Source organism: Artemia franciscana, chromosome 11, assembly GCF_032884065.1.
Source record: "Artemia franciscana chromosome 11, ASM3288406v1, whole genome shotgun sequence".
Classification (NCBI taxonomy): Eukaryota; Metazoa; Arthropoda; class Branchiopoda; order Anostraca; family Artemiidae; genus Artemia; species Artemia franciscana.
Genome location: NC_088873.1, coordinates 23,773,608 through 23,798,348, shown reverse-complemented (window position 1 = coordinate 23,798,348; position 24,741 = coordinate 23,773,608). Strand labels below are relative to the sequence as shown.

At 34.8% G+C, this 24,741-nt stretch overlaps 1 protein-coding gene across 2 annotated transcripts in view; it reads left to right on the top strand.

Annotated features, from left to right (window-relative positions):
- The window catches only part of LOC136032989 (myb protein-like), a 56,091-nt gene that overhangs the window by 18,828 nt on the left and 12,522 nt on the right, over positions 1–24,741 (top strand). Inside the window, exons 5-8 of one of the 2 annotated variants that reach the window (XM_065713514.1) lie at positions 5,527–5,806; positions 9,657–9,934; positions 18,263–18,427; positions 22,651–22,833. In XM_065713514.1, coding sequence (XP_065569586.1) covers positions 5,527–5,806; positions 9,657–9,934; positions 18,263–18,427; positions 22,651–22,833 — 906 coding nt within the window. Of the gene's footprint in view, positions 1–5,526; positions 5,807–9,656; positions 9,935–14,096; positions 16,838–18,262; positions 18,428–22,650; positions 22,834–24,741 lie in introns of those variants that run through there. The other variant, XM_065713513.1, reaches the window with a different exon arrangement.

The following is a 24,741-nucleotide window of genomic DNA, read 5'->3' as shown; positions in this document are numbered from 1 at the left end:
CAGTTTCAAACGTTCTAGATGAAAGAACTTTGAACTACTAAGTAATGAAAAGTCGTCAGGTTAAGCCCAATACCAAATATTCAAACAATAAAAAAGCATGTCGACCAAATTAGATATAGACTAGGGGCAATATGTGTCTCAGAAAATGAGGATTGAGTACTCCGTCCTGGCATGCACCTTAATGAACTGGGATAGGTTGCTTGGGGGTAAACTTTCAGCCAGAATTTTCTACCAATATTTTAGTACAAAAATGGCTGATAAATTCACGCTATAGCGAATACAGTGCTTGTGTGTGAACCACACTGTCCAGCGTATTTGGTTTTCCCTTTTTTAGTAACATTGGTCTTTGAAGGTAAAAAACATATACAGAAAATTAACAAATGTATAAGCAACGGTTATTGGTTGGAATGGATCTATTTTGCATTGTAAAACTGAAGTAACTAACCTTCAATGAAAGTCTGGTCTGGAACTGATTTGGTCTGGAACAATAGATGACATAATATGCATTTTAAAATGGAGCTGCATATCGCAAAACAGCGCTCCGAATCCGTATTTAAATGGTGTGCTTAAACATTATCAATGTCCACCAAATTGGACTTCAGATCTTTAATAGCTTCATTTACAGCGGATTCTGTAATAGGAGTATTATAGGGTTGAAACAGCTTCTGGGTGAGCTCTTTAGCAGTTGCTTGAAAGTAGAATGAGCTTCATTATTAATCTAAACAGAAATAGCAGAATAATGAGACATCCACCTTACCTAAAGGAATGTTAAAATTAGGATGCGTACTACTTAATTTTCTACTGTTTACAACAGTATTCCATTTATGCTAAGACTTTGGGAAACGATATTGCAGTACCAACTCTGGTGAAGCCATTTTTGAAGGCCAATTCTGTTTTTTACTTTAATATTGAACATATTGCCAATATACAAAGCCAAAAATTTGCTTATTTTTTTTTGAAAGATCAGGATCAATTCTCTAAATAGGTCTTTGGATCGCAATTCAAAGTTTTTGAAGGGGCTTGGCAGCGGTGCTATCAATTTTCGTCGAACAAATAAGACTAGGCTAGTAAATATTCAGATTTCGCCCTTTGTCAGCTGAGGAAACACTTGGCTGAAGTAGATGACAGGAGACTTATACAACTAACCGTAGAGCTTCAACGGTTACCGGGTAGGCGCACCAGTCTAATTAATTCCAGTTTGTGCGATGATATCATTTAGGCTTTCTCTCTGCAGTTGGGCAACCACTAACAAAAATAATGATGGAAAGTGGAATATGGCCAATGCAACTGGTATCCTCATTAGCCAGAAATTGTGAATTACTAGCTGCAGGTCAAACTATAAAGTAATCATTAGGACAAGAGTCATGGATATAAATAAAAGTTGAACTTCGGCCAAAACTAGGAAAGAATCAAATGACATGCTTAATAAGGTCTCACTTCTGGTACAGATTTTTATTTTATCACAGTTAAGATTTCCTTGCCTTTTACAAGCAATGCTCTGTGCTAAGAAAGATCTTGCATATCTCTAAGAAGAATAATACCTAAAGCGAACAGAACTTAAAATTAATAATCAAGTCAAACTTATAACACCCATTGCTATAGATGAATAACTGAAACCTAAAAGGAATGATCAAATCAGACTTAAAACCACCGGAAATTACCAAAAGAAGACTTGGACTATTACCCACTCAAACTCTATAAAGGTTTGAATGTCATTTATGCTCAAATATTTTATATATGTGAATTTCTTCTTCTTTTTTAGCTATTCTTCTTAAGAACTAAAATGTTGGATTGTAATTTAAATTTTAGGAGAGTTTGGGTATTCAGTCAAAATATATGATCTGAAATATATATACAAGACTTCAGGAGATTTCTGAAATCCGCTTAAGTAAAGGACCTAAAAACAAACGGCAAAAAAATGTATTTACTTTATGATACCTGTACATACGGGATGGCGGTAGGCTGGTTGGAGTCCTCCTCCCTCTGAGTTTGTTGGTGTTTATGTTACCGTGAATGATCAAAATTCATGAATGTCGATATTCACTGCTGAATATCTGAAATACTTTTTTTTTCTCCTTGGATTTGGTCAGCGTTGCCAGTCAACTTTTTCAATCTAATGCAAGGTTTTATGGTGACGGCATAGGTTAGATTAGGTTTGGTTAGGTTTTTAACCCATTTCTGATATTTACAACCAAATTTAACCTAAACTAACATAATCATACCTACCTTTAGCTTTTACCATCATAACTTGCATAAGACTGAAAAAGCTGACTTGCAAAGCTTATTGAATCTAAGCAGAGTAAAAGGAATTTCGGACATTCAACGGTAAATATCGATATTAACCAGATTTTGAACATTCATTGTAACATTTATACGTAATACTTGAATTCTCAAGTTGTTTTTATGGCACTTGGTATTAACCAAGTGACATATAGCAATCGCAAATTCTGTCGGTCTGTCGGTCTGTCGGTCTCGGCTTTGCTACTTTAGTCACTACCAGGTAAGCTAGGACGATGAAATTTGGCAGGCGTATCAGGAACCGGACCAGATTAAATTAAAAATAGTCGTTTTCCCGATTAGACCATCTGGGGGGGGGGGAGTGGGGGGCCCGTTAATTTGGAAAAAATAGAAAAATTGAAGTATTTTTAACTTACGAACGGTTGATCATATCTTAATGAAATTTGATGTTTGGAAGGATATCGTGTCTCAGAGCTGTTATTTGAAATCCCGACCAGATCTGGTGACATTGGGGGGGGGGGGGTTGCGAGGGGGAAACCTAAAATCTTGGAAAACACTTAGAGTGGAGGGATCGGGATGAAACTAGGTTGGAAAAATAAGCACGAGTCCTAAATACATGATTGACATAACTGGAACGGATCCGCTCCCTTTGGGGTAGTTGGGGGGGGGGCTAATTCTAAAAAAAAGAGGTATTTTTAACTTACGAACGGGTGATCGGACCTCAATGAAATTTGATATTTAGAAGGATATCTTGTCTCAAAGCTCTTATTTTGAATCCCGAACAGATCTGGTGACATTAGGGGGAGTTGGGAGGGGGAAACCTAAAACTTGGAAAACACTTAGAGTGGTGGGATCGGGATGAAACTTGGTGGGAAAAATAAGCACAAGTCCTAGATACATGATTGACATAACCGGAACGGATTCGCTCTCTTTGCGGTAGTTTGGAGGGGGGGGTAATTCTGAAAAATTAGAAAAAATTAGGTATTTTTAACTTACGAACGGGTGATCGGATCTCAATGAAATTTGGTATTTAGAAGGATATCGTGTCTCAGAGCTCTTATTTTAAATCCCGACGGATCTGGTGACATTGGGGAGAAGTTGGGAGGGTGAACGTAAAACACATAGAATGGAGAGATCAGAATGAAACTGGATGGGAAGAATAAAAACAAGTCTAAGATACGTGACTGATATTAATCGGACCGGATCCGCTCTTTTTATAAAATGAGGTATTTGTAACTTACGAACGGGTCATCAGATCTTAATGAAATTTGATATTTAGAAGGATCTTGGGCTTTAAAGCTCTTATTTGAAATTCTGAGGAGGTCCTGTGACATTGGAGGGAGTTGGACGGGGAAACCGGAATTCTTGGAAAATGTGAAAATTGGGGTATCTTTATCTTACGAATAGGTGATCGGATCTTAATGAAACTTGATATAGAAGGATCTTATGTTTCAAATGCTCGTTTTTCGACTCGAATTGGATTCAGGGACATAGGGGGCTGGAAGAGGGAAACAGAAATCTTGGAAAACGCTTAGAGTGGAGAGATCGGGATGAAACTTGATAGGAAGAATAAGTACAAGTTCTAGATACGTGATAGAAATAAATGGAACGAATCCGTTCTCTATGGAGGAGCTGGGGGGTGTTAATTTGGAAAAATTTGAAAAATTGAGGAATTTTTAACTTAAGAACGGGTCACCGGACCTTAATGAAATTTGATATTTAGAAGGAATTCGTGTCTCAGAGCTCTTACTTCAAATCCCGACCAGATCTGTTGACATTGGAAATCTTGGAAAACGCTTAGAGTGGAAGAATCGGGATGAAGCTTGGTGAATAGAATAAGCAAATGTCATAGATACGTGATTGACGAAGCCGTACTGGATTCACTCTCTTTGGTGGAGTTGGGAGAGGGGTTCAGTGCTTTGGCGAGTTTGGTGCTTCTGGACGTGCTAGGACGATGAAAATTGGTAGCCGTGTCAGGGAGGTGCACAAATTGACTTGATAAAATCGTTTGCCCAGATTCCACCATCTGGGGGGTTAAAGGGAGAGGAAGAATTGTAAAAAAATGAGGTATTTATAACTTACGAGTGGGTGATCGGATCTTCATGAATGTTGGTATTTAGAATGACATCGTGACTCAGGACTCTTATTTTAAATCCAGACCAGCATTAAGCCTCTGACTTCCCTTTTAAATCAATCTATTGATTCTTAGAAATCTGTTAGAGCTCATACCATATGAGCTCTTAGCTCTTGTTTGCCTTCTCAGTTCCAATCTCGCTGTCGTTACTGCTATCTAATATCTTAGTTGCATTAACTACAAAAAAATGGATGCATGACATTTTGCGTATGTATGCTATTGACGGTGAATCCAGAATAACTTGCTGTAGCTAGATGCATTTCATAACCTTTGTTTTATTTTCGAGTTGATAAAGAAAACTCTAGAACCTTAAAAAAATCTTTAGTGCTAGGCACACATTCAGAAAAAAGAATACGTAAGTGTTCTGAAGCATAACTTACTACAAAGCCCCAATTCCAGCACCGTCTCTTGGCCATCAAACTCAAAAATTTTTATTTTCCTGGAAAATCCCATATTTCTTTGTTTACCCTCAAGCCGCAATACTGAGGCATGCCTGCAAAACACGTCACAATATACAATTTTCTTCCAGGCCAATCGTGTATATGACAAAATATGTTTGTCTGTCCTTATATTAAAGTTCCTGCTGCCTGAGTGATGTCCAGGCTAGGTTTTTTTTGCCAACGAAATGAAGCCATAGTCTGGTAGCCAAAATTTCAAGCTGTATAATCCTCTAGTATATATTTTTTTTAATAGATGCTATGCAATGCTTGGAAATAGGGCCCTTGTTTCAATAGATATCCTAAGGCTGGTTATTACTTCCTAACTTTGCTTGGCTCTATATTCGACTTGGTTGAGGAGAATTTTGTTTTCTTTGTAAGATTGAAGTGTTTACTTCTCGTGAGGATTTCATGAAATAGGCTTCCTTTAAAAATATCTTACATCAGAATTTAAGAATAGAACTTCCCATTTGGATTGTTTTTTAACCAATTCTTTATATTAAACTAAATATTTGTTAAAGTAACTCTTTACTTCTTTAATGAAAAGAAAAGAAAATGTTCTAGTTTATCGTAGTCCAAATTACTATTGTGTTGCTTGAAGGTACTTAATCCAGAAATTGGTGTTACCACAACAAAAACATTTGTGGGATCAACATCGATATAGCTTACAGCTAGCTTATCGACGATATCGTAGTTGTATGCTTAATTGTATTTCAGGCTTCTGTTATTAAGACTGAACAAGAAAGTATGCCACAGTGGTCAGAAAGCACACCAATGGAGAATTATAATTCATCCTTGCAAGCCCCTAAAATTGTACCTGTACCTGAAAATGGTAACCCTCTTGCTGTCACGTTGCTCTCAGGCATAAGAACTGTCATGCCCTCTAGCTCAGCTCATTCCTCCACCTCCGATGGCAATAATGTTGCAGTATACTACAGTACCTGGCAGGAAGAAACGACTGCAGAATATACAAAGGCGATGCTGGGTCCAGAAAAAGGTATTGTAAATGTTTATTCATGTTCCTCTTCAGACGGTGACAATTTGAATAAAATTGCTAAATCATTCGTCTATTAAAGAACAGAAATTTAACTGATAAATTAATTAGACAATTAGACAGATGATAAAAGATTTCTAATATCCCTCGCATTAAGGGCTATTCATATATTTTAAACCATTATAAAATTCTTTTTTAATCAGATCCATGGTGCTGTATTTGGTACTAATTCACTTACGAGGGATTAAATGTTGCTAACCATCAAAACATTGAAGTCTGTCTTGGGAATTCAAGTTAGTCTGTGTAGGAGTTAAGATCGGTGGAAGTTTTTAAATGCGTGCTATGAAAAAAAAAACCGAACAACATATGCAGAAAATTAAGCCCCCCCCCCCATCTAGAACAAAAAGGAAAATCATTTTGCATGGGAAGGCCTGATGTGTTTATTTTTCTCTTTATTGTTTTTTTCTTGGTCGCTACTATGGTACTGGAACAATATAGAGCCGTTTAATGGCTCATTTGAAAACTAATTTTTGCCTCTACAAGCTTTTTAAAAGATTGAATTGATAATGCCATCATAATATGGCACCCTAAAAGTGCACTTTGGTGCTATTTCTGGAGTGGAAAGGCTGGGAAGCATGAAAAGGGTGCCATAATCTCCATGGTAGAAAACCCTAAATCTGAGGTTTATATTCTCCCCTCTTGCTTATTCCCCCTTCCAGCCCCCTTCTGTTTTTGTAAATCGTCTGCTGTCTAATAAAACAAGGCTACTTCTAATGGCTAGGCAAATTCTAGGCTAGACTATTGGTGTAAATTCACAAAAATTTAAAAATGAAGGAAGGGTCAAAATGCATTTTTTAATATATAGAGGGGCAATTTGACTCTTTTTTCCGTGGAAATACCACAAAAGGGGCATTTTCAATAAAATACCCCAAAAAGGATATTCTTCAAAATTTAGGCGGGGGTAAAACACTAGGAGGGCATAGGCCTCATAATTAACGCCACTGGATCTACTAGAGGGTTGCAACATAATAGAGAGATATTTAAAGGCTCAATCAATGCTATTGATAATTTCAGCGTCTTTTTTGTAGATTTATAGTTAAAAAGAGCATAAACAACCCTTATCGAACGGTCACAGAACTTTGAGGTATAGGTTAAAGTCGTTACAAATTCCATGCACAGTGTAAAAGACGTTGCACATCAAAAAGTCTTTGCACAGGGAATAGCAAAAAGCATGCACTATCAAACAAGACTTTATAGTGAAGCGGTAAGGACATTTTGTTGTGGTTGAGGTAACTTAAGTTCGAATTTTGGATATGACAAGTGTTTTTTGAAATGCATTTTCTCGTTCAAGCTCCCACTCATTTCTAATGTTTAATTCTCCTAGAGTTTCAAGTCCAATAAGCGAAAATAATGGAAGTTTAATTTCCGATGAGAAGACCCAAAATCTTTGTGGCATTGTGGCAGAAAAAGTTTATTAGCTATGACATAAATTTCCGTAAAGTGTATTAACTACACGTCTTGAATTCTTTCAATGTCCTTCAGATTTTTTAATTTGGATATATGTCGTATAGGTAATATTTCATAATTTAAAACCGAATCATTTACAGCTCCTCAAAAATACGAAGTATAATGTACCCCATGGATTCTTTACATGACACATTTTTTTTTTTTTTAGGGAAAGTTTTAGAGAGAAACCAAGTTAAACCTATATTTAATCCTCTATTTTAACATAAAGTTGTGTTGACTTCTATACTTTCTTTGTCTAAGTTGGTAAAGATGTTTTTATAAGCTTTTTTGTACATGTTCTTAAAACTTAAAGAACGCATAAAAATTAACTAAAAAGACTAAAGATTTTCTGATGAAATTAAAGGGCAAAGTTGAAACTTAAAACAAACGAAATTACTACTTCGCAGTCTATGCAACATGTTTTTGCAAAAGTGTTTCAAATAAACTGGCTTGTGATATTTCCCTATATTTTTAGAATTCTGAAAAACTAACATTTTACTTGAGTTTTTTGCAGAATTAGAATCCCAAAGTAAAATTTACCGATTTTCTGGCCGATAAAAGACTATTTAGAGCTTTATAAATGCATCTTTTATTTTCTGTAGGCCGCTTAAGAATGTTTATGCTTCTAATTCTGTTTTGTTGCGTTGATTTTGTGTTTTCAGTAAAGCACTAGTTTTCCAAAATTCTAAAAATATAGGCAAGTATTAGATTTGAAATCTACTCATATATTATTTGTTACCTACAAAAGCATCTTTTAGAAGGACCAATTATGCTATCCTATTTTGTTATATTTGTCTCTGTAGGTGACTACTGACATATCAGTAGAATACTTGTTTTCTTCTTATCCTAAATAATCACTTACCTTTTTTTACATATTCCCACGAGCCTGAATTTGTTAAGTAGTCCTTTTCAACTTAGTGGTTTTACCACCCTCTTGATTGTTGTATTGCTCGACGATCATCATACAGAAAGTGGATGTTACAGCCATTCGGTTGGGCTTGTTTTAAAGCAAGAAAAGTTTCTGCTTGTTTTCCTTTTACGATTTGGCAACAAAGGAGAGAATTTACACAACAACAAAAAATAATAATAATTGTATAAACACCAAAAGAAAATTGTAGAAAATCCCGGCTTTCAGGTATGAATAGATTTTAGATGGATCCAGGGGGCAAAAAATGTTTTCATTTTGATGTCCTTGGTACTTTAATTTTGAAGTAACACCAAATTTAATCTAACCGGTGTGATTTTCTCAATTATTAAAATTTATATAGGCTAGTTCTTCCACCGTGCGCTAGCTGCTGCTAGGTTTTCTAAATTTTTGAAACTTTAGTCGATGATTTTCTTGGTGCTTTTCTTAGTAAATGCTATTACTGAATATATTCGTATTTTAGGATTGTATCAAAACAAAATGGATTGCTTTTGTACTTTTGAAGTAAATGGTTTTTTTTATCACTAGGCTTTAAAACCGTTAAATATTTTTAGTCCCTAAAATCTTAACCTTTGAAAATGTACCAAGGGCAAAATAACGAATATGTTTCAGAAAAAAAAGCCTGAGGCTCTTTTAATTTTGGAAATTTAATCGGAGTCAAGTTTAATAATATGCATTTTATAAGAGAGGGGGAATGTTTGGCTATTGGGCATTTTTGAGTTTTGCCTGTCTGTAATGAAATCTTGTTAGATTAAGAAAGATATTTCTTAGGACTTCAAGACATGGAAAAGAAAAACGCATATTGAAAGTGTATTTTTCACAATGCATTTGTTTAGGAGACCAATTCTAGAAAAGGCAAATATGCCACATCCCTTCATAGTAGTCAATAAACCAAAATTGTATATTCTTTTTCATAATTGCATCGCGGATTGCCATAGGTTACTATTAAATAGGTGTTTGAAATAATTTAGTTTAAAGGGAACCAAAAATACAGAAATTAGAAAAAAAATACATTAACTCACGGCTGAAATAAAAAAACTCAAGGAGTAAACTCTCGCCAAGAATAGGACCAATATATATTTAAGGAACATTAGGTCTTTCTTTTTTTTTTTGCTTCTAAATTCTGGTTTAAGGATTCTCAAAATGGTTATCTTACTCAAATAGTACTCGTGCCTTGTAAAACTTTCAAGATGCAAAGTTTATTTGGGGCTATTAAGCTTAGAACTACTTTATTCATTGCGCATCATCATGGACCAAAACATGTTCGTTTATACCAAAATGTATTGATTGAATTTTCCCAAATTAATCCTTATGCGTGGTTTTTGCTTCCTATTGGTGCCATGATAGCTTTGAATCGCCACAGCTAATTTTCTCTTATTAATATAGCATTTGGCTATTTTCTCATTGCCTTTTGTATCACAGCTCACTTTGTTCTTCAAAGAGCCACATCAACCCCACCTATTCTTCGCCGACGTCGTGGAGTTGAGGTACATAATGTTGATTTACACGAAGACAAAGAAAATCCGTTTAGCCCGTCGAGATTTTTGAACTCCGCAAATTTCGATCCTTTGGCTGGCCAATCAACACCGACAAGAGATTCACGACCAAGTGCGGCATCAACCCCAGTGTTTAGCAGAAAACCTCTCGAATCGTTCACTCCGAAAGCAAACAGAAACATTTTTGAAAGCACAATTTTAAAGGTAAATTTCTTAATTTTTGCACACTTGTATTTGGTTTCGTTGCACACAGTCCTGAGTATTATAGATACGAAGAGATATCGAGGGGGTGGGGTCTAATAATTAAAAATGGGCTTAAACATTCTTCTTAATTCTTCTAAACTCTCTTAAAGAGTTCTTCTCAAGGCTTTACCTCCTGAAGTCTTCAGATTTTTTTTTGGGTGCTCCTTTCTACCCGCCCCCTTTTCTTTGTGTGGTTATCACTGTTTCTCCTTTTTTTGTCGAAAACCAGTTTTTCCCTCTTTGTTAGTGCAATACGAAATTCACAAAAGTTCAGAAAGGGTAAAATCGCTGTTGTGTGGATAAAAGAAATGAATAAAAGTATTGGTTACTGGCTGTCAAGTTACTCGGATAGTTGATTCGTTAGGCGAATGAAGCTTGCATAATGGATCTCTCGCCTAAACTAGGGCATGAGAAGATACTTTGAAGTTTCTACTTCCTTTTTATTTTCGGTTGTTAACTTTAAAAAAAATAATAATAATGTTATAAAGGTTGGCTTAGAATTTGCTTTACTTGGTCTCCAGGGGCTTTGGCGAGTAGGATTCTAGGATTTAACATAAATTCTAAGAAACTTCAGAACTTATTCTTCGTAGAATCTTTTGAATCTAGTAATTAGAAAAAGAGAGGTGATAGATGTTTGAAAATGTACTTCCAGATCTTAATTTGGGCTGTATATCTATTTCAGAAAGTTTCATTCACCTGACGCAAAATGCTTTTAATCTTCAGAAGATTTAATGTTCTATTAGAAAGGAGATGTGGATGGAGCATCTTGACGATATCTTCACTTGTTTAAAGTTGGGCTGTCGATCCATTCGTGAAAGTATTGTTCACGTTGAACAGGAATCGTTCAAGTTCATGAGAATTCAATTTGTTGTAAAAGGAGGTGGGTGGGGGGTATAAACGTGAAAATAACTTGAAGGTCCCTATTTGGACCTTCTAGTTACCTTCGATTAAAATCAGTCCCCGAAAGTTAAAGTGACATGGCACTACAACTTCCCTAATTAAAAAAAAAAAAAAAAAAAAAAAAAAAAAAAAAAAAAAAAAATCGCTCTCCGACTAACATGTCAGTATGGATTTTAGACTATATAATAATGCACCTATTTCATAATAATCAATTTTAAGGTTCAAATTAATGTGACAAAGATATTATTACTTATGCTCTTTCCTCTGATTCAGATTCCATATCACAGTCCAGTTTCTAATGCGGTTTCCGATTCCAATTCAGTCGAAATAAACATGCGACATTGTCAGCATATTTAATTATGAATAGTCTGGGGAAGAGGGATTTTTCCCTCTAATAATGGATAATTTAGCTATCTTTTCATTTTATCTACTTGTTAAAGCCTGGTTTTCTCACCTAATTTGTTTTTTGTTATTAAAAAAACATCTGCCCTAATTTTTCATTTTTCTCTTCATATTTCTCCTCAAATTTTCCTTTCTTATGGTGTTAATACTTGCATGATCAAATACTATTGAAAAAAAAAATGCTCCCGATTAAATCCTCTTTCAAATCAGTGAGAGTCTTGAATGTAGAAACCATTTTCCCACAAAATGGAAAAGTTAAAGCGAAAGAGAGGAAAAGGACAAAGAAACATAGATAGATAAGCAAGAGGAAGGGAAGACGACTTTGAGAAATAGGTGAAAATACTAACCAGCCATTTGACTCCAGAGGGTAGTAGATGTTTCTGTGTTTCGAATAATCTGGTATTTAATTCCATCTATTTTGTTGGGTCGGCTCAGGGATTTGGTGTTCCAATCTGACAATGCAAGAGAAACAGGTAAAAACTGAAAGGCTTGAGCGAAAATATCAAGAGAATGATTTATATCTATGACAAATGAGATAAAACGCACAATGGACATAGTAGATATGAAACAGACCCGAATTAAAATTTGCTGAGCTTCGCCTTTCAGTAATTAGAAAAAGCAACCTAAATGGGAACATGGTATAGTTGTCAATAGTTTTTGTGATTTGGAACAACCCATTTTCTGTGTATTTTGTCGATTTCCTGGGTTTTGACAAACTCAACTCCTTTACCAAAAAAATGTGTATGCATGTCAGATTCGATTTTTTGCAGTATGATGGTTAAACCAGCCATTTATCAAATACCTAAATTATTTGTCAAAATCCAGTGAACGACAAGATGTTTAAATGTAGTGACTAAAGTGGATATGCCTTTTGATGAGTATACTTAAAATAAACGGATTTCAAATATACGAAATTAAAACAAAATTTGGATTCTTCTCATCTAGGTTAAGTTAGCTTATGTTAGATATGATTTTACAAAGGTCTTAGATTTATTCCTGAAAGCTTAGATCACCTAGTTCGAGAACTTTACAAGAATCAGGATCAGCTGATTTGATCCAAAACCAAAGTATTTAATCCATTTGATTGTTTTATTATCCTAACTAGTTACGGTCGAAAGTCCTATTTCCGCCCAACGTGCACATGATTCTATACAAAGGAATTTCTATATGTATTTCAAAAGATTTAATAAGAAAGCACTTAAATAAATTCAATTAAGTATTTCCTTTTGTATCTTGACAGAGGAATTATTTTAAGGATCGGAATCCTTTTTCTCGATTCTTATTTGGGACAATTCTGACTCTTTGTGCTAAATCGGGTTAATTTTCTTATACTTACTCAAAACTTTAAGCCCGAAAAATACCTTTGGCTTATAAATTGGCTTATAATCAAGATAACCTGTAATCGATATTTTTAATTTAATGGCCTTGTAATCTAAATTTTTGTTATGCTAGAAAATGGGTTTCAGTGTATAATCTTAAACAATATTTGTTTTAAATACTGTCCACTGTCAATTGCTAGTTTAATAATGTCATTGATCTTCAGAATTGAACCTATAACTGCTGCAATCAAGGATTGTCACCGTTGTTCTGAGATGTGGCAAATTCTTGCAAATAGATCTAGTAAGATTATAATTTAGCCCTCGCAAATTTCAAATGTTCTCCTTGCCAAAACTTTACAAAAAGGAACATATGGTTTGACTGTGCATATTTTGAATAATTTTTACCGATTTTATTTGGGGGGGGGGGGTATTTTTTCCGGTCAATGCTTACAAAACAAAGAAAAATAAACGCATATCGAATTTGTTTAAATGCGTTTTGTTATGTTCTTACGAGTTGGACAAACATTTTTTTTTGTGTATGTTCGGGGGGGGGGGGAGGTTCAAACCGCCTACATTGAGAGCTTTACCACTCAATCAGGTGTCAATGGTCCCAGGTATCAAATGACCACTCGAGAGAGGAAATTTCCAGTTGAATCCTTCTCCACCTCTCCCTCCCCCCAAATAAAAACAAAAACTCTAATTCTTTTGATAGCTCGTTAGAGTTTCAGTTTTGCAACTGAAAATGTACAAATATTATTCATTCTAATGGGAATTTCTAATTCTCACTTTACAACTTAACCTAGCACTACGGAGTTTATGATTTATTCTTGAAAATATTTAATCATGTAACCAATATCGGTGCATAAGCTCCTTAAGTTTCTATGTCGAATTTGCTACACCTGCAGTGGTATTAAGAATGTTGTTCATAGAACCTCCCTTTTATGACTCCCCACAACAAAAGAAGGGTTTTGATGAGTCTTTTCTTCTATTCTTATTTAAATTGGAGCCTTTCTCAAATTAATTCCTTGATACTTGAGCTTACAAATAGTTTCCATCAAAAAAAGCTCTTTGTTGCTCGGACAGTTATAATTTTTGTATAGGGAATTTATACGAAATTCTTTATAAGAAATCAGTTTATAAAGTTTTAATATCGGTAAATTTATTGTTCGCATAAGTCATATATCCTTCAGTATGTTGAAGGTCTTGTTTTCCATCATTTTGCTTTGTTTTATAAAAGAGTTTTGTTTTGTGTCTGTTATTCAGGTGATTGTTGTTTATAATGTTGTGCTTGTATTCAATGCGAAGCAAAAGTATTTTCTTTGGCCAAATTTCAAGCACATGCTAAATGCGGTGGAGGATAAGACGTTCCTATGATTGTCTCCTGAAAATACAGAATATTTGATAACTTTAGAAAAGCTATTTTATAGATGGCTTTAGTTATATTTAGTTTATTGCGTTTAATTGTAAAATTTGTTCACACTTCTGATGGCTGCGACTTTCAGATGGAGGAAGCTGATGAAGACACTCTTGAAGAAAACGCAATTCAGCTTCATATACTGGGTGAAAATTTTTGTAATGACAATGAGGATCAGAATGAAGAGGGCATTGCCTGTAGTGAGGTTCAAAATGAAGCGGAGTGCAGCCTGCTTAATGACGACTTTAGAGACGGAATAGAATCTGGAAAAGATGGCATGCCCGTGAGTATCAAAGAAGAACCTAGCGAAGTTGATACAGCATCTGAATTTTCTCTTCGTGCATTTGAGGATAAAATTTTCAAAGTAGAAAAAGCTAAAGATTCATTTTGTGGAAGAGAGTCTGACTTTTCTGCTCCTGCTACTTATGAGAATGATTTTGGTGAAGGGCCCTCTGTCTGTAAATTTCCAATCGAGATCGAAATTCCAGGTGGAATATATCAGCAAGTCATTTGTGGCAGTGGTTCTTCTTCAGAAATGGTTAACGCACGGGTAAAAGATGGAGAGTCGAGATCGAAGATGTTTGATGTGCAATCTAGCCCCAGTCTTGATAGGAATCACCTAAAACTGACAGATGATAGAAAAGAACAATTGGATTTTCAAACAGCAAAGTTCTTTTTTGCTTGTGGAGTTAATCCCCTGGCGTCTAACTCTCGTTTTTATCGGGACTTAATACAAGCGTTGAATCCTGACTATACTCCACCTGACATGAAAAAACTCTTAAATCCTGTGTTAGATAAGTTGCACTATGATTTTATTTGTCAATCTTCTCCTGAGGTGTCAACAGTAATAATTTGTCGGGGCTACGAAGAGAATGGTGTCGTTGTATTAATGAAAACGGGAAGTGTTTATGAATTTTACGAAATTTGGAAAGAAGATTTCTTAAATGACAACGTCTCAGTTCTGCTTAATAACTCTTCATTTCCGGTGCTTCTTGGAAGTACAATCTGTCTTCCTTTTCTTGAAGAAAATGATAAGTTTCTTGTGGCTAAATCGTGTTGCTACCCTATGCTGCTACTAATTGAAGAAGCTCTTCGACTGAAGAGAGAAACTGTCATAGACCCTGTGTTTTCTATATTGAATGAAATTGTGAAGCCAAGAACAAGCAGCTACCTTCTGGAAGCAGGGGGCAGAAAAGTAGTTGTGCCAACGCAAGGATATCCGCTCACCTATTTAGAAGCACTTGTCAGCTTTAAAGAAAATATTGCGTTGCTGAAAAATATACTCGCCTCAGAAAATTGTTCCAGTGTTATTGAGAAACCGGAGAAACTTACTCCAATTTACTCAAAAAATTTGGAAAATGAGGCACTAACCCTAATAGAAACCTTAGTACCAATGAGCAGTTTAATAAATAAATGCAGAGACAAAACCGTGAATCTGGCTGAAGGCATTCAATTGTGGTTAAATCTGACAATTTCAGATAAATGTCTTATACATTTATTGGAAGGCTGTCGAAAAAACTTATTAACAATAACAGCATTGCTTGCCAACTTTTTAGATCCAAGATTCAAAGGTAAAAGCCTTGCTAAAGAAGACGCTGGCCGCCTGGAAGACTATTTCATTGCAAGCTCTGATGCAGAGACATTGGAAGACGTACAAGCATATAAAGAAAACAAAGGTATATTTCGAATGTTGAATGAAAAGAACAACTTAAACCCTTTAACTTACTGGAGTTTTGCACGCAGACACCATCCAAAATTGGCTTCAATCGCAATAAATACCTTAAATATCCCAGCGTCGACATATGCGGTTTCAAGATTATGTAAGCGACTTATTCCAAAACAGACGACTGTGAACAACGAACAGTATAAAAAGATGGCAACCTGTTTTTTGAATTTGAACTTGAATGATCTTGATATTTCTTCAAAGACTACATTTTTCTAAAAAAAAAAAAAATTCGTTACTGTGGTTCGAGTTTGTGATTGTTTTTTGAGTTTGGTGTTTTTATTCTCTTGTAAATTCCTGTTGTTCTGGTGATGAGCTCTTTTTATGTGGTGCTGGAGACATAGTTAGTACTTAGTGCCCACTACGCATCTAGAGCAAAACCTTTTTTTTTTTTTTTTTAGCTCGAACTGTTCCTGTTTTACGAAAGGCTCTGTTATTTTTCTCCCAATAATGACCAATGTCTGATTTGCAGTTGTTCTTTTTCTTTAGTTCATATTTCTTATATTTTATATGCTGTGTCCATTATCATGGTTCCAACATTATTCAGCATAAATTTGTATGTAAATGCTTAACTTTCGATGTTGCTTTCCAAAATTTATTTCTATCAAAATATCCGTTTTTAAAATATATGCTTGTTCTTGTTTTATTTTCAGTTTTACCTTGAGGGCCTAGTGAAATAGATACTACTTCATTCCTAGAGTTTTATTCTCAAGGACTTTTTCTACTCTTCTAAGACCAGGGAGAAGTAAAGATCTTGGGTTTAATCCTACTTTAGAGTTGGTATGTCCTCTTAAGGTTACTTGGGCTTTCCCCTTAATCCTCAATAAAAACCATTTTGTTGTCGTTTACTCATTTAGCTCATTTTCCAAATTTGTTTCTATTTTGATCATGCGGTAGTCGCTGAGTCGAATTATTAACTCAAAATTAACTTCGTGTTTTTATTTTGGTTTTTTAGTGTGTTTTGTTGATATTCCTGTTTTTTGAGTTTTTTTTATTATTAAATAGGTTAGTATTTAGAAGCTGCAGTATTTCGAATATAGCTCCGGTTGCCTTTGTTTTATTGTTGATTTTGTATTGACTAGGCCTGAATAAACTGTAAAACTTTAGCCTATTCTCAGTCTTTGAAATTAATGTTCCTGCTGAGTGTGTTAAATGGCTAGGCGATTGAAGGTTTATAGAGAAATTTCATCATCCGAATAAAGTTTCTGAAACTTTTGATGTGTATGACAACATGTTTTCAAACTGGATATTCACTCATTATCATATTTTTCGTTCTCTCTGTGACCACGGCATCTGTAGATTTCTCGTGTGGCTCAAATCATACTACTGAGATCAGAGAAGCCAGGTTTAATTGGCTAATACACGTATCTTCTGAGTAAAAAACTTGTAGTTTACTATTTCTAGTCGCTGTAATGGCAACCTCGATGATTTTAGATGTTTTTCCTCTCTGTCCCTCCCTTTCTCCATCTCTGAAATGTCCTCTGCTTTCCTCTTTCTTTCTCGCTTTAATTGTTTTTAATTTGATACGATGAAATAGTTTCTCTGTTTCAGCCTCTAATGGCTCGATGATTCGAAAATTCGATCATGCATACTCTCTCTGGCAGAAGAAGTGAAACGCTTTTTTATGTTGAAACAAGAAAACAAATATAAATTGCATGAAAGTCATGGTTTAAAAAATATTGATTATTTACAATTTAAATTAGTGCTTCCAAACCCTTCAGAATCCTAAAAGGCACATATAAAATGTAAAATGAATCGATTTAAAACAAACTCGTTTTTGCTGCTCAAAACCGGGAATCGATTAGACCAGAATCCTATTATATTTAACTGAAAAGAAGATATCACATTAAAGCCTTTTGAATTACTGGCTCTATTTATCCCTTGTCTCAATAACTAAGGTTACAGAAAATTGTACTTTCTTTGCAAGCTCAGTTGTCTTTGCCTTTAACTCAATAACTTTATTTAACTTGATTTATAGCTTTTCTTTTGAAATACAAATCCAAAATGACATTGAACTAAACATATACATTCAATTTAGCATTCATCAACCTAGGTTCTATTTTGCCTCAGAACTAAAAAACCAGTCCTTTTTTCCTTTTTTTGATTTTTTTTTTTTTTTTTACACCATACTCAGGGATTAAAGATATTTTAGATTAATTTGGGAAATTGGGTGAATATTTATAATAGTTAGTGTGCTTATATTTTGAAAAAACTCAGCTAAACGAAAAGAGTAATACAATATACTAACTCGCTCTTCAAATGAGTAGTAAATTTTTTTAACAGTGGTTTTCTTATGACCATGAATCTGTAAGTCTATGTTGTAGGCCCATTGATAGTTCTTTATTACATAAAATATCTTTATGAAACAAAAATGGGGTCCTAGCATGTCCACCATTCAAAAATCTATATATTTTCCAGTAGGCCCCCTCCCCTTCCTAAGTTTCTATTTGACAACTGCCAAGTTGTTGTTCTTTACAACGATTAATACCAACAGAAAAAAAATAAGTAGATTGAAAAATGATCATTTTCAGACACCTACTCCATTTAAAAAACATCTTGAAGAGTTAAGACGAGCTGGAGGACTTCAGAAACAGATGGATTGCACACCGACACGATTGGTCGATGATATTACTGAGATACTTCAAAAAGAAGAAGCCATGGATTTTGCGTCCGAGTCATCAAATTCTCCAAGAAAGGTGCGTCTTCTATTGAGATATACCGCCACGTGACCTTCGTCTATTCATTCAGCTCTTTTTTTTTAATTTGCAGTGTTATTCTGTAGTGTTAAGCGAAAATATGATTTTCAGTAAACACAGTTGAGGGGTTATCAGCATTTTAATACAGCCGCCTACCATATCTACTTGAGATGTGTGTTTGTTAGTAATTTAAGTAAAAGTTCAGCCTAAAATTATTCTCAAGAAACTATGTATATCAGCTGTTAGGTGCGACAATGCATATTTTTCTTCTTTTATTTCTTCAAGTTTGCTCTAGCTGTACTGTTCGTGGGAGTACCATGGCCCAATAGGTGGCAAACTTAAGAACAATATTAATAAAAAAAAAAGAATATTCAAAACATGTGTCCGCACCCAAGAAAAAGATATGTATCTTTACTGTTACCACGGGAATAATACACCCACCCAAGAACTTTATTTCCAAATAAAATACGAATCATAAAGGTAAGGAAATTAAAGAAAGTTTTATTTAGGAAGGCCACTGAGATGGTGCAGCCTGAAATTATTAGGATGATTTTCAATTATCTAGCATCTGTTTGAGGTCGGTGTCAAATTAAAAAGCCCGAAGCAAACTAATTTATTATCTTAAAATTGATAGTATAGAATAAACCGTTCAAAACTACGTTTTTTTATGGCACTTGCTATCTACTAAGTGACATAAAGCGATCGCAAATTCTGTCGGTCGGTCTGTTGGTCTGTCTGTCCCGGTTCTGGTAGTTTAGGCACTTCCAGGTACGCTAGGATGGTGAAATTTGGCAGGTGTATCAGGAACCAGACCAGATTAAATTAAAAATCGTCGTTTCCCCGATTCGACCATCTGGGGGGAGTGGGGGGACGGTTCAATTGGAAAAATTAGAAAAAATGAGGTATTTTTAACTTACGAACGGGTGATCGAATCTTGATGAAATTTGATATTTAGAAGGATATCGTGTCTCAGAGCTCTCGTTTTAAATCCCGACTGGATCTGGTGACATTGGGGGGAGTTGGGGGGGGACCTAAAATCTTGGAAAATGCTTAGAGTGGAGGGATCGGGATGAAACTTGGTGGTAAAAATAAGAAGAATTCCTAAATACGTGATTTACATTAACCGGAACGGATCTGCTCTATTTGGGGGAATTGGGGGAAGGGGTAGTTCTGAAAAATTAGAAAAAATGAGGTATTTTTAAGATACGAAGGAGTGATCGGATCTTAATTAAATTTCATATTTAGAAGGACCTCGTAACTCAGATCTCTTATTTTAAATCCCGACCGGATCCAGCGTCATTGGGGGAGGACCGGAAATCTTGGTAAACGCTTAAAGCAGAGAGATCAGGATGAAACTTGGTAGGAAGAATAAGCACAAGTCCAAGATACGTGACTGAAATAATCAGACCGGATCCGCTCTCTTCGGTGGAGTTGGTGGGGGGGGGGGGAGTAATTCGGAAAAATTTGAAAAAATGAGGTATTTGTAACTTATGAACGTGTGATCAGGTCTGAATGAAATTTGATATTTAGAAGGATCTTGTGCTTTAAAGCTCTCATTTTAAATCCCGACCAGATCCGGTGATATTGGGGAAGTTGGAGGGGGAAACCAGAATTTTGGGAAAACGTGAAAATTGAAGTATCTTTATCTTACGAATGGATGATCGGATCATAATGAAACTTGATATATAGAAAAATCTTAGGTCTCAGATGCTCCATTTTAAATTCGAATCGGATCCGAGGACATAGGGGGTTGGAGGGGAGAAACAGAAATCTTGGAAAACGCTTAGAGTTGAGAGATCGGGATGAAACTTGATGGGAAGAATAATGACAAGCTATAGATAAGTGATTGACATAATTGGAACGGAGCTTTTCTCTTTGGGGGAGCTGGGGGGTGTTAGTTTGGAAAAAATTAGAAAAACTGAGGTATTTTTAACTTAAGAACGGGTGACCGGATCTTAATGAAGTTTAATATTTAGAAGGAAGTCATGTTTCAGAGCTCTTATTTCAAATCCTGACCAGATCTGTTGACATTGGGGGGAGTTGGAGGGGAAAACCGGAAATCTTGGAAAACGCTTGGAGCAGAGAAATCGGGATGAAACTTGGTGGGTAGAATAAGCAAATGTCGTAGATATGTGATTGACGTAATCGCACTGGATCCGCTCTCTTCGGGGGGAGTTAGGGGGTGGGGTTCAGGGCTTTGGCGAGTTTGGTGCTTCTGGACGTGCTAGGACGATGAAAATTCGTAGGCGTATCAGGGAGCTGCAGAAATTGACTTGATAAAGTCGTTTACCCCGATTCGACCATCTGGGGAGGGGGCTGAAGGGAGAGGATAAATTAGAAAAATGAGAAATTTATTTTAAATAATTATTTTATTATTTATTTTTAATTATTTATTTAAAATTTATTTTAAATCTCGACCGGCATTAACCTTCTGATTTTCCTTTTAAATCAATCTATAGATTCCTAGAATTGTGCTAGAGCTCATACCATATGAGCTCTTGGCTCTTCCGGCCTCGTCACAAGTGCCATATGAGCTCTTAGCTCTTGTTTTAATATCAAAAGTCAGACAAGTATTGTCAAACTCGAAGAATGGAGAAGTAAATTTTTCGCAAAAAGCTCATTAATGTAGCAGTAATAGGCGGTCATCCGATGGTCGTATTCCGAGTTTCAAGAATAGAAAGAACTCTCTTTTTAGTTAAGCAAACGTGTTGTTTTTAACACAAGTAAAACTGAGCGCAATCTAAGTTGTAACTATATTAGGGATTGAATATCATAATAGTCAGAATATTTTTTTCGGTCTCATAATTATTTTTTTACAAAAATATGTAGGTCTATGATCTATGAACTAGTAATGTCTTTATTCTAAGGTTAGATATCTATTTTGGTTTACAACGTAAGTATTGCTGTAAAATAAACGTTTCTAAAACCATCTTAAGATGGAACCCCTTTTTTACACCAAACACATAAAGCAGCCATAACGGTTACAAAGAAATTATAAACTTTTTTTTACCCTGTTGATATAGCACTTCTTCAATAAGTTATGGAGGCCTTTGGTAATGGCTGTACACGGGAAATTCAAGGTTAACTAATTGCTAAGATCAAAATACCTATTTGTTTATAGTTAAAACGAAATGAAAAAATGTAAGATGATTATATATATATATATATATATATATATATATATATATATATATATATATATATATATATATATATATATATATATATATATATATATATATATATATATATATATATATATATATATATATATATACAAAAAAAAAAATTGATGAAGTGCCAATCCGTCTTGGTACTAACAATCATATTATCCGCCTCTTTTGCTAAATTATTATTTCTTTTTCTTGTATTTTGTGTTATTTGTAGTTCTTTGTTTTTTCTTCTTGTACTCCACTTTTCCCCTTTTGTAAGTGGGTAGGAAATAAATTATTATATATATATATATATATATATTATATATATATATACTATATATATACTAAAATATGCCCAAATATTTTGGCTTCACGTTCGGAAGCCTATCAACGACAAAAAAAACTCCACGCTCTCTATGCTCGAAATTAAGTTATATCTCAGTAGTTTAGGAATGAATGCTTGAACATAAGATTGATGGGATAAAAGTTTGAATGGTTATCGTAATGCTTGAAGAAGGGAAGAGCTCAATTAGATGTGTTTGCTTAAAACAATTTAATTTTCAGTTAAAGTATCTTGGAAGACAATCAGTAAATAAAACATATGCAAGTCTCAAATGGCTGTATTGTTTTATTGTTGTATTTATTCTAAAACGTCTAAAGGAAACACTAGTCAAACTGTGTAAGGAGAAAGGGCTTAAGGAGGGACTGACTTCCTCTCATTTATAAAATAACTTCTCCTTATTTTAATTTTGACAAAGCAAAAATAAAATCATTCTAATAGCAATAAAACCCAAATCAGTTGGTAAAATGATCGTAAAATCCATTGCCCTCCCCCTCCAAAAAATGGGCTAGTGACGTCTTCTTGTCTGAGGTATACCCTCGGTAATAGTATATGCTTAAATTTCACTAAATTCCGTACCATTGAAAAAATTTATGACTATTACAGCGATTGATTAGTTTACTTCGGGGTTAATTTCTGCCGCTTTTTCCTTTGCCTTTCAGACTGCTTTCGTCTTGCTAAAGCATCAGTGATTCGGCTCGTTCTAATGACTCAATTTCCTTTTTCAGTATCGTAACGATGAAAGTGGCTACGGGACCGGTGGTCGGAATGGTTTGCACATTGAAAAGGAAAATGATCCTCTTGGTCCCACGCTACCACGTAAAACAAGCGTAAGAAAAGCACTGGCTGCTACTTGGAGTACTCCAGGGAATATTCAAGTGCCTGGGTTCACTTATGATCCCGAAACACCAGTAAGAATACGTTCGTCTACGCTAGATTGGAACTGCTTCTTACTGTCTAATGTATATGTCTATTTCAATACATTTGCAGGAGCATGAATATGCTCTGCAACTGATCAGACTTTCAGCACTTTAAAAATTCAGGAACCGCTATAGCATATGTCAAGGTAGTTAAAATGTTGCGGTGTCAAAACTTTTCAATGATTCAAATCCCACCATTGATGCACTTTGAATGCAGTATTGTTCAAATTTACAATAAAAAAGCTCTATTTTTATTTTCTTTATTTTAAAATGAAGAATGTAATTGAATTAACATTTTTATGCAAAAAAAATCTTGTTATTATTGCTGTTTGTATTAGAAGTCCAAAATCGACTAAACAATCATCAAATCAAAAATATTTTAAGATAAAGTTCCTTCGATTTCTTTCTTCTTTCCTTTTTTTAAGTGATACGAATTTTTTTTTTCTAATCAACAAACCAACTGCCAACTGCTTTTAACATAAAGAAAGAAAACGATCAAAAATCGGGTTTTTGAAGGCCACATTTCTCGTCTGAAAGGGGTCTCAAAGGCCTTTTTTTTCTAATCAACAAAACAACTGCCAACTGCTTTTAACATAAAGAAAGAAAACGATCAAAAATTGGGCTTTTAAAGGCCACATTTCCCGTCTGAAAGGGGCCTGAAAGGGCCCTTTTTATCTAATCAACAATTCAAATTCAGCAGCACTGCTAATAACACCCATTTTCTTGGCCACAGAAAAGGAGCATGTCTCAACACCTTAATTAAACAAAACACTCTTCTGGGAAAAATTACACCCCAAGTATTTAGGTCTTAGGCCATTCGATGCTTCGGTAGTTCCTCTTGTTTTGAATTTAGTATGTAATAATCTACAGTGAACGGTATTGTGTTGCTCCTAAAAAATTAGAGATTTAGCCCATACAGACATCAATTTATATGTTAAATGAAATCTGATTATATAGAATATTTAACAAAAAAGCAGTTGGTAATTTCTTAAAACCACATTGGCCTGCCATAACACAGAGAAAACGATCAAAAACGGGGTTTTTAAAGGCCAAACGAAAATACTGCAGAAAACACAGATTGCGAAAATTTTGAGAGAACAATCGCCTCTCTTCTTCGGTGCAAACAAAATAATATAAACAAGGAAAATGCAGAAGAAAAAAAACAAACACGGAAAGTACGACAAAACCAGTTCAAAACCAATGAAATTAACCGCCAAAAAATTAAAGATAAATAAAATGCAATAAAAGACCAAAAATTTTAAGAATTAAGATCAAATACCTAACGACAATAAATCTCTAATTTTTTAGGAGCAATAAAATACCGTTCCTTGTAGATTATTACATACTAAATTCAAAACAAGAGAAACTACGAATGGCCTAAGACCTAAACACTTGGGGTATATTTTTGGACTGGAATTTCTGCTAGAAAAGTGTTTTGTGTAATTAAGGTGTTGAGACATGCTCCTTTTCTGTGGCCAAGATAATGGATGTCTGTGGCCTGAATTTGAATTGTTGATTAGAAGAAAACAACAAGAGTCGATATGAACAATTTGTCTGTAGATAAATCCGAACGAACATTTTTTGTTTCTGCCTTTTTTTTTCTCTCTCTTTTCGCTCAAATGGTAAAATACACGGTTTGAAAAATTCACCTAAATTTATCAGTAGTTAGAAATGTTACTTGTCTAGAGTTTTTCATAGTTTCCTGTACAGTTTTGTAAGCGGAATTGAAAGATATAGCTTTTTTTCATAACCCTCAGTTTTGTGTCATTATTTTCTCTTTAAAAATGAACGAAAAAAAAACAACTAAAAAATCTTATTGAAAACTTCCTTTTCAATTCAAAACACGATTGAGCTGGATTTTTGCAATCGTTGGCCTTGATTGTTTGCTGCTGGAAATTT